Here is an 11343-nt window from a genome sequence, read left to right on the forward strand (position 1 = left end):
AGAGAATGAGAGAAGCAGAGATGGAATGAGATGGCGAGTGAGTGGACAGCGTATGAAATCATACATTAGCACCTCCTTCTAAGCACTCTATTCTACTCTACACTCTGCACAGCACATGCTTAAAGTGGCATGGAAGGCATGCTACTACATATAATAGTCTCAGTGCATTTTTTGTACAAGTGTTGAAAATTGCACCAACACATAAAATAATGAATTGTTGAATTAACCAGTAAAATGAGATTTGTGTTGTTCTGCTCTTGCTCTTTAAGATGTTCTCAATGGTCTTAAGGTAGACTGTAATATTGGCTATAGCCTCAAAACATGCTGCAACAGTTTTAAAGTTATTCCTGTTTGCTCTGTGTATTATTTTTGGTACAATGGCATCAGATACATATTCAGTTACATATTCAGGCACAAGTTAACTGTGCCTTACAGTTTCTTATGTTTGCTCAGACAAGCAATTTCTGTTCATTTCTGATTGTAGTTAGTAAGTCAATCTATAGAATGGGTAGTTTCATCACTGTCATACTAGTACTGTGACATGCTGTGTGAAGCTGCATCAATATAAGAATCCATGAACGGATCGCTATATGTTCCAATGACTCGACCTAAGTTCTGACAACACTATCCCTAACCCTGTGCCTTAATGCAGGAGAATATAGGGGTACCATAACATAAAGGTCCAATTGTTTATGTATAAATGGATGTCCCTGTTTGAAAGTTAAGGACACATATATAAGAACCCCCACACAATATCCAGACCTCAACTTGATTCTACCTTGAAGCTTCCTCCTGTGGAAGCGAGGGGATCCCAGGAAGCTGTTCTTGATGGTGGTTAACCTCCTCTTCCACTCAGCCTGGCCGCCCATCCCTGGGCTGCCCGGTGGCGTGGGGGTGGGGCTGGATGTGGGGGTGAGGTTCCGTGGGGTGTGGACGGGGGTGTGGAGAGGACTTCCCTTTGGTGTGTGGTGTGGGGTGTGCTGCGGAGTGACCTTGGGACTGTGGTAGGGGGACGACATGGGAGTTGTCGACAAACTGCGGGACCTGGAAAATAAAGAACAAGAATAAGAAGCCTGCAAATGGCGTAATCTTCAATGCATCTTACCTTACATGTACGTAAGTGACATAAGTTTTGTGTGACACAGCCTTCCCCAACTTACATTTTCTCAATCAATTGTAATTGGAAGAATTTGTTTTCTTGCACAAATGGGAGAATTACAAAATATTGTTGGATAATGTATGATGTATAAGATTCCCTGATTCTTCATCTGCCATTGTGGATGTGTGGTCCATGACTCCATACATGTGTAAGTGGTAGAATCCATAAAGATTTTATTGTAAGATTCAACTATATCTAAGTTTAAGTATATTCCTACAGCTCTTCACTACTCAAGCTCGAAGGAATATCAAATTAAAGGCAACACGTAGACTCATGAAAAAAGAAGCAAGAAATCACCTGAACAGCTGTTAGCTTTACACTTAAATACATTTTGGGTGCAAATTCTACCCTTGCTATCCTCCTGTCAACTTCTATAAGTACTCTTCCTTGTTCACTCCTTGTTAAGGTCTGCAAGGTCAAATGACTCATTGCTTGTTTGCAAGTCAATGAATGATACCAAGTGTTCACATGATCTCAGAGCTTTATATACAATGCAGAAATTTGAGAAGTTAGCTGTGAATCCTGGACAAATACAACAGTCCTCAAACATTAGTCTTATTAGTAATCATTACGATGTTGCTGGGGACACAAGGGAGCCTTGGATGCTGCATGGTTAATTATGGTAGTAGCTGGGCTCTACATGTGGGGAATTCCTTCTCAGAGTCACATAAGTCCTTCACACAACCCTGATACCCAAAGGGTCTTAACTAGTGCTGCATACCCAGTACTTGAACAGTACTGCAAAGATAATTTGAGGACAGGTCCAAATTACTGGAACATCAATGTACTGGTACTATACATGAATAGACTTACACTCAAGTGTGTAACTTTTTTACTTACTGTGCTCAAAAAAAAGGTTTACTCATGCCACATTGACCTGACAAGTTACTTTGTAGAACTGTTCAGAACCTCTGTACAGGTACCTGTACCTGATGTTATGTTTGGGCACACAGCACTAGTCTATACAGTTTGTACAAACGACCCTTTGAATGACAGCAGAGTGATGTGTGGAGCTCAACCCAAGCCTGCGGAGCACAACACTTCTCGTGTGGATGTAGCTCCATCAGTTTGGTTTGAGGAGGCTGATGTGTGTGTTAAGAATGAGAAAGGTTACTTGGTGGGATCCGTCCAGGGTAAGACTCAGGGTAGGGAGGAAAGGAATAATTACCGGTACCTCTGGCCCTGCTGTGCAATTTCAATGGCTCGTCTCGCCGACATGGGCGGAGAGCCTGTACCGTTGTGTAACGCGTCCATGGAGAGGCCGCGCTCCGGGCGCCGCCTGCCGTTCAACGAGAGAGAGTCCACTCTCTTTCTGGGTGGATCATCTGGGGAGAGGATAAGGTGCATTACAAGGTGCACAACTGGCTTTGTATAGACTTACAGGTACATGGTGGTGCCAGTTAGTAGATAGAGGAATTGGCATTTTGTTTTTTTATTCATTTGCTTAAGAGCAGAAACAGCTTGTCCTATACTATCCTATACTATCCTATACTATATAGCTTTAATTAACAATGATTGATAAAGATGGAAAAGATAATACATGTAAATGTGCATGCAAAACAGATAATTAGTACCAATGATCATCAAAATATTACAGTAATCACTGTGCAATTCATGGCCAATAAGAAGTATGCAAGCTTCCTGATCAATCCAAATAAATTGCAAATTCAAATTAGCATGTGAAGCATATTCAGCTATAATAGGCAACAGTTCATTGTAAAAGTACATTCCATCATGAAGAAAGTTTACTAATGCTACTGCCCTGACCTGATGGACACCTATTGCGTATGTGAATCTCGTTTTCATCTTCATAGCTGGGTTTCCTCTCCTTCCGGTCCAGTAGTAGGAAGTACACTATCTTCTCAGTGTTCTTCCTACAGCAACAAGTCACACAGTTAGAGATATTAAACCAGATATTGAGTGAGTGAGCTGATAGCAAATGCAAAAGCATTAAGGTGACAAGGCAAAACCACCTGATTGACAATATACTTTTACTGTTATGTATGCTGTTGATTATTTTCATGCAAACCAATTTGTAATTATTTACTCCTGCAGGAATTCCTGCAGGGAGAAAAAAATTAGTTTCCTGCAAAAAGAATTATTCCTGCATGTCATTGAGACACGTTTTTTCTGCAGAAATTATTTCCTCATTCCTGCAGGAGAAAGATGTTTTTTGCAGGAAGACCAGATTGGTGCATGAGGAATGTGCGGTTTTCCTTACTCTTCACTGAGGAGGTCCCTGATGAGCTTGTTCTTGTCCTTCCAGCAGCCAAGCGAGTTCATACTGGCCAGCACGTCAGGGTCAATGTCCTCCATCGACGGGATCGGACGTAGCTGCTTTGGAATACACTAGGTTCCATGTTATTGTCATTCTTCTTCCAACCTTTCACATTATACATTAAGAATTCCCTGAATGTTTTGTTAACACTTCCTTACTAGGTTTTAACTTATATTACCTTTCCCAAAAATATATGGAAATAGCATGCCTCGTACCTTTTAGAATTAAGGGATCTCTGGTGTTGAGTAGCTATTTTAGTTAAATCTTTAGCAACTTTGCAAATAATTATTAATCAACATACTGCATATCATACACCCTATCCTCACAGGACAAAATACCCTAGTGTGACATCTGCAGCCAGTATATGTGTTTCCTCTTTTTTCCTCAGAAAACTCCAGTGACAGTGCAGCATGATGAGCCATACACATTGAATTCTGTTAGTTTGTGTTAGTTACTGATGAAGTAGAAGTGTGTCCCATGCACCACCACCACAGCTCTACTCACCTCCACTGACGGATGTCTGGGCAGCTTCTCAAGGTCTGGATCTCTGCTGCCCCTGTAGAACCACACACACAACATCTCAGGCCACAGGACAAAAACATCAGGGGAAAGCCACCTACATGTATGTTCACAGTTGAGAAGGTCAAACTGTAGAATTCTATTGCAAGCCGTCCAACAGAATGTTAGATGCAAAACTGGAGAGAGTGCGTGCTCAGCAATACAGAAGGGTTAGAAGAGAGAAACTAAAGGAAAGTGAAACTTAAAATGAAGCAAAGGCAAGTTATCTGTTGATCTGAATTTTAAAAGTATTTACTAGTTGCAAGTTTAGTTATCTAAGTTAATGCATTTAGCCCATGTTGGGCATATGCAATCAAGTTCATTGTCATTTATACTCCAGGAGTTAAATGTACATGAAATTGGATGAGTGACAGGGTGAGAAAGGAGCCCTCAGCAGCTAACCATACATATATGTATATATAGGGAGAGTAGGAAACACTTAACGAATTAGACTGATGTACATGTAGATCAGATTTCTAGTCCTTTTGTAGGATAAGTCAAAGCAGGTGACATGATTTGTAAAAGGGAACGACTTCAGCAGAGGCTGATGGAACTTCCAGGCTGAAGGGACAGCTTACAAACACAGATCAGACTCAAGCGGCACAAGCTTCAGACAAACAAGCATGATGTAAGAAAACACTAAGAAGCTGAATGTATATGATCAGAACGACATGGATTTCTGTTACACTGTTGTCATGTCTATCCACCTTTGTCACTTACATTATTATCTAGGACAAACCTTCGCCAAACCCTCCATTTGTTATTAAGCAGTCAGGCGAAATCATGAAAAATCAGTTGAAGCAGGCTAAAGGGCGAAGCATGATGATCATGTGTCAAACAGGTGGACCACACTCCTTAAAAACATACACAGTAATAATGCATGAATTTACAATTGACACCTATCGCCAAACTAAACTTTTAGACAACTTTGCTAATATGCTCTTTTATAAAAAAAATGCAGTATCAATACGATTCACTGACAGCTTTGTATTTTCAGTTTAATATGGATACGGAGGATATAAGAGACCACTGGGCACAGTACAGGGCTTGCATACTGCTGGCATGTCAGTCAACAATTATTTTCACATCTCAGCACCTTAATTTTTACACCTAAACTTTGTGGCCTCCCTCCCCCCTAAGTAGCCACCTTCTAGTCATGACATGCCATTCATTTGCAAAGTGTTTTGAAACAGGCAACCAGAGAATAATGAACCCAGGAGGTTGTTGACCTTGAATCTTTGAATTTTACCTTGCATTTTTAGAACTAAAGGCCTCCACCAAAGACAGCTTCAACTGATCGAAGAAGTTTGGCGACTGATTCGGGTCACTACAAGCAGTCATACTACAGCAAATAATTATGTGAGGAGAAAAAAACATAATATTGAAATAACAGCAAAATTATCAAAAATTTCAAACAGTGCAGAAGAGGTGAGGTGAAGAATAGTAGACAAGTGAGTAAGTTCCATCCATGGTTTGACTCTAGTAGATGTCTTGGTCGGATTCCCAAGCTGTTAGCATAGAATCATGTTTCCTTCAGGAGGCGAAATGATGTACATAAGAGATTTGGGAATCTGGGTTCATCTCATGGTGCAAGCTTGTCACATAACATTATAAATATACAGGCAAGGATTACTGATTAATTTCAAACAAATTAAAAGCTTACAATCTCCTGCTACCATTACTCTTATTTTACAGGACCTTCACACAATGTGAATTTATGGTACTTTTAATTAATTGGTCAAAACCTTGGATGAAAATTTTGACAAATACAAACACACTTAACAAGAAACAATAATCATTGTAAACAAATGTATGGCAGTAGAAGACAGACAAAGGCAGATGTCACTCAATGAAAGTACAGAAAAGTGAGAAAAGAAGACCTAGATACTATACATTTGATTACTTACTCTGGACCTAAATACCATTGGTGGTTGCGTATTTGTTCAAGCTGTATTTGGGGGAAACAAAGGGAGAAAATATAAAACATGAGCACAGATGTGTATATGACCACTGACATAACTGGTATGGGTTGACATGGTTGGGCGATCACTGACAGTTGTACTTACATGATTACCCAAGGGTGAGTTTTGATTTTCTCAATCTGAAATACAAGCAGAAATTTGGCTGGTGAACTCTTGGAAAATTGGTCCCCCCTTATCCCAAGTGAGACAAATCTCTTTACTGTACAGGGGTAGCAAAGGGGCACACCAGGTAAAACAGTGGTACACAAATTGAACACAACTTCCAGTCTACAGTCAGATGTTAATTGATTTTCCATGTCTAATTTACAACGTTTAGAAAAGGCTTTAGTACAAACAACAACAGCAGGTATCTTATATAATTCAACACATATTTCATACGTCAACTTAATAACTTAAACATTCAGTCACAAAATGCCATAGCTTTGAAAATCCTTTTTTTTTTCGTAGACTTCCTCCAGAGAAAAGTCATCATACATGTATCTCAGTCATCATCATCTACATATCTCAAAGCTTGTTGGAAGAATGACTTGGCATACTCAGCTAAATATCCAAGTCAAACTGATAAACATCAATAGTAAAAAGAAACTGTTTTATGACCAGTCAGAATTGTAAACCTTAACCTTATAAAGACATAAGTGTTGCTCTAATTCAATTAAGAGTCATTTTTACTGCAATCCATTTGTTAATATTTCATGAATCTATTAAACAGAGGACACAAATGTTTCTAATGAAAAATCACTACCACACTATGGTCTCTGCATGTCTCTGTGTTGGACAACTGTAGCCTTGATCCCTTTATAGATTTCACTCTCTTCATCCCTTCCCTGCCAGGTAGACTGGGACTACTAGTATATGTCTATATGTCTGCATTTGAATATTTGTTCATAATTTGAACAGGCATCCCGAGTATGGGATCATCCAATCAGAAAAAGCCTCACCCAGCATGCAGTTGTTGAATTAGCTCATTAAGTGACATCATCACTAGATAGGTCCAGTCTTTTTGGCCGGGAAGTGATGAAGATGAACATATAATAGCTAAAAGACTGGCATCAAGGTTAATTTGTAATACACTGTGCTGTGACTTTTAAAATGACATTATATGTGTACTTAACACTAAGGTAACGTTGCACTTATACTCTACCACAGTACTCACTGTTAATCTCTTCACAGGATCCACCTCAATCATGCCACGCAGCAGATTTTGACAATCAGGTGGAACAAAATGTGGTATATGGAACACTCCCTTCTTTACTTTTTCTAACAACGTCCGCAAGTTATCATCATCAAATGGCAAGGCACCCTAGGTGTGGAAACAGAGCCACAACAGTCAGTGTTGCAATAATGAATCAATGATATACATTGTATACATGTATGTACATAATAATATATAAATATGTAGTGACAGCTTTAAGCCACATTGTACGAAGCACTTGCAATAGTTTTTCTTTCCGTGACAATAATAGGCAGTATGTCATATATAGGTTTAAGAAGAAATATGTGCAATAGTTACATTTTTAAATTATTGCATTCATTTTTCTCAAATCTATATGTCCCTAAAACCTCTCATCATAGGTGCATTTTACGATGTGACCCAAGCTTTACATGTACTCTTCCAAAATATCAACAATTCAGTTTTATAAGCTGGCACCCTTTTTTCATCTCAGCACTATTCCATGACCGTCTTTCCAGTCTGTGCAATGTTAAAATCTAACTTGAATAAACTCTTATGACCACTGCATGTTTAGGTAACAGTTTGTCTACCATTGACCTTTGTTACTTACCACTAACAATGCAAACAATATAACTCCACAGCTCCAGATGTCTGCTTTTCTCCCATCATACCTCTCTCCCTGCAACAGACACATGTATCACTTCTATTAGTGCATGTGACGAGTGCACTTTTACATCATTTGCTGACATGGATTTGCCTCGCCTCGCCTGAAAACACTAATCTAAATATCAATAATGTTAGCCCTCTATTCATCTCTTCTATTCCTGGACCACTTCCCCAATAACTTACAACCGGTGCTGATTTGAGCAATATCGATAAAACAATAATTGTTAAGCAAATAATGAAATTCAATTCATACTAAAAAGAAGAATGTACAACTGGTCAGGTTCTATGCAAGCAGTGATAAAATCTTATATGAAATATCTACATATCTATAATGCTAAAATCTTTTTGCACAGCATACAATATCAAGCATGCAACATTAAGTGTAAAGTTTTCCATTATCACTTCTTGAGGAAAAGAAAATTATTATCATTATTGAGTAGGCCAGCTACTCACTCAGCCAAGAGCTAAATTGTTAGGAGCTTACAATCAGTGGGGCCGAATCGCAATGCTCTTGAGCTGCTGCCCTTTCGCAATTAATAATAACTTGGGAGACCTCAAGGTGCAGCCTTAGGACTGCAAGGTTTGAACTACTCTTGACTGTCTCACAAAAGGAAAATGACAAAATCCTTAATCAGAACTTACCCTGATCACTTCTGGACATGCGTAATGTGGTGACCTGGGAAAAGGAACAGGTCATTTCAATATCACCATAGTACAAAATCAAGAAACATGCAAGGGAGCAAGCCTGAGGGAGCACAAGAGACCTATCCGTTTTTCTTGGGTAATCCCTATCTAAAATACAGTCATTAGCTTAGTTAATCTCACTATCACCTTTTTTCTAGGTCACTGAGCAGAACTTACTGTTTACAAAGTACAGTTTCTGTAGGAATATCTTCACATAACTTTTGGCAACACCTAGAGTTAGATGTAAGGAAAGCTTCTATTGATCATGAAGACAGATTGTGGCTGTCCATGGTACTGAAAACGGTTCTGTTTGTAGGTGTGGGAGCACAGCAAACCTAAAAGTGGGGATTTCACAGACTCTAGATCTGTCAAGTCTTTCAGTAAGCACTCAGTGATCTCCAAAGTATCACCTGTTTGAAAAGTGTCAACAACTCTTGAAAAGTCTTATTCTAAAGACTTTCCATTAGTATAATCATTACCAGATCATGGAATTATGTGGGAAATAATAGTACATATATTTAATTATGTAATGAAATAAGAAAAATTATTTAGCATTCTTCCTTCACTGACCCACAGCTGGTCTCCAGCATGTTGTCACCAACTTGTAAGGAAGCCATCCCAAAGTCAGCGACTCGAATGTTGTTCTTCTCATCCAGGAGCAGATTCTCTGGTTTTAAGTCTCTGTGACTTTAGAGGAACAAGAAAAGGTACACTTGAACTCTTGGAATGTTAGCTGAAGTGATCCAACAAATGCAACTGTTAAACAAATGGTAAAATTGAAATACATCAGGATTAGGGCTGTGTCCGGGACCTTGTAGAAAAGGGACAAATATTTCACCAAATCTATGGACTCACCACACTGAGTGGTTGTGACAGAATTCCAGTGCAGAGATGATTTGTCTGAAGAATCTCCGGGATTCCTTTGGCGTCAAACGTCCTTTCTTCACTAAGTAGTCAAACAACTCCCCTCCTGATACATGTTCAAGTACTAGATAGCTGCAAGAAGAAAGGAGCAAAATGTTAATTTCAAACCAATCAAGACTAATGATATACTATCTTGCTGACTGTCCTATAGCCCAGACAAAATACACATGGGTTTTCTAGACTTGATTCAACTTCTATAAATCTTGATTAAAACTGAAAAAAAAATGTACTTTTATAATGTTCTAATGCAATTTCCTTGATATCTGCTAGATGGCATGTTCACACATACATTGCATATGTACATCATTTCAGGTCTCATTCATGTATTACTCCGAGTGTACCCCCTAAAAGAGTACCAAGTCAAAAACTAAACGGCTGTATGAACGCGTGTTTTTATTGGTGAGAATTTTCCCTTTAGCCATCCCAACTGATGTAAAACGTCAAAGCGGTGAAAGCTTGTTTGTAACTGATGAAATTAGGACGTAATTGTCGGCAGCCGCGCGCTAGGTCGGACGTGCACAGTCCATTGTTGTGAGTTGTGCGGTCGTAGGTTTGCAGCGCGGGAGGGCCTCTTGCGGACAGCTGCTAAGTGCAGTTTGTGATTCCCATAAAACAGGATTGTGTGTATAGAAGTCGTTGGCAATTTTTTTATGAGACGTAGAGTAAGTGTGCTCAACATAGCATGAAAGATATCAATTGATTTAATGTAGGATCATAGGGAACACGGTCTCGTAAGTCACTCATTAATGCATGGTTTCTAATGTATGGAAAAAACTCATGAATGAGACCTTAATTAAATATGAAAAATATTCATTAAAAATCAACGATTAGTGCTAAGGTCCCAATTTTTTAACAATGTTTGCCCAGGATTTAATGTCCGATTTTTCAGCACAAATTGCATTGCGTAACCACGCCCGTTGCCATGGCAACGGACGAGGCCATTTCTGCGGGGGTTGATTGACGCCGTCCTTTCACCATTCTCCGTTTTACAAAGATTTACAGTGAAATAACGTTTTGGAAAGCTGTCATATTCAAGATACATACACTAAAGATTATTCCCTGACTATCAGTGTTGTGTAAGGCGTCTGTAAAGCAAGGACTGACAAGCACACGCTTGCAAATTATATAGTAATCGTGTAAACCCAAATTCACGGACAACACATGCAAACATTAGAAGCGTCGATTACGGAACCTAGATGTTCATATGAAATTGTGGATAGAGTTAAGGAACCACAGAACAGGAAAAGATTCAAATAATAAAGGTATGTGCGCTCTGCTTTCAGGAAAAGCGTCAAATACAAGGCAATCCGATGTGCTACGGATCGTTCAAAACCACCTTGCCCGCAGCCTGACTGTGTACCCACCTAAAATCGCATGCCTGACAAGTAGGGTTACCTGATTGCATCCCAAAGTAATTCCCATTACGTCTGATTACCCCGCTGGCCGAAATTTGTGCCATTCGTTACCCCCCCCCACCACACGCACGCACGCACACATGCACGCATTGAGTCTGGCCGCCCCCCCCCCGCCACTGTCAGGGCGGTGGATCCTTACCCCGCCCCCCCTCCCAAAACTAACAGAAAACACCTGGAACGCTACAGCTGACGTGAATTTGTATCCCCCAGACTTCCAGACTGCAAAATCAGACTAAATTTAGTTAATTTCTAGTTAGGTGAGAAGGGATATATTATGCCAAAGCATTACTTCAACTTTCATTGGAAAAGTTTCTGTTTTGCTCTGTTCTAAGAACGCTGTCTGGAATTCCCCTTCCTTTCTGAGTGATAGTTTATGGTCAATTTGGCCTCTTTTGCCTTTATTCTTCTCAACTAGTAGAAAAAGGTACTCTTGACCGAAGTTGCCTCGAATTTTGTAAGCAGCACCTTGCGTCACCTCTGTAAACCTCTCCCCATTCCCGCCTAGG

The 11343-nt window shown here is 39.7% G+C and overlaps 1 protein-coding gene across 1 annotated transcript in view; it reads right to left on the reverse strand.

Annotated features, from left to right (window-relative positions):
* Positions 1-11343, reverse strand: part of LOC109475629 (serine/threonine-protein kinase BRSK2-like) — a 41930-nt gene that overhangs the window by 7933 nt on the left and 22654 nt on the right. Inside the window, exons 4-15 of the mRNA XM_019776366.1 lie at positions 9354-9494; positions 9069-9185; positions 8457-8490; positions 7759-7827; positions 7131-7277; positions 5903-5943; positions 5245-5337; positions 3942-3993; positions 3381-3493; positions 2927-3033; positions 2334-2484; positions 779-1044 (exon numbers count right to left, since the gene is read on the reverse strand). Coding sequence (XP_019631925.1) covers positions 779-1044; positions 2334-2484; positions 2927-3033; positions 3381-3493; positions 3942-3993; positions 5245-5337; positions 5903-5943; positions 7131-7277; positions 7759-7827; positions 8457-8490; positions 9069-9185; positions 9354-9494 — 1331 coding nt within the window. The remainder of the gene's footprint in view (positions 1-778; positions 1045-2333; positions 2485-2926; positions 3034-3380; positions 3494-3941; positions 3994-5244; positions 5338-5902; positions 5944-7130; positions 7278-7758; positions 7828-8456; positions 8491-9068; positions 9186-9353; positions 9495-11343) is intronic.

The sequence above is a fragment of the Branchiostoma belcheri genome, unplaced genomic scaffold (genome assembly GCF_001625305.1).
Source record: "Branchiostoma belcheri isolate BF01 breed outbred unplaced genomic scaffold, Haploidv18h27 scaffold34, whole genome shotgun sequence".
In the NCBI taxonomy this organism is placed as follows: Eukaryota; Metazoa; Chordata; class Leptocardii; order Amphioxiformes; family Branchiostomatidae; genus Branchiostoma; species Branchiostoma belcheri.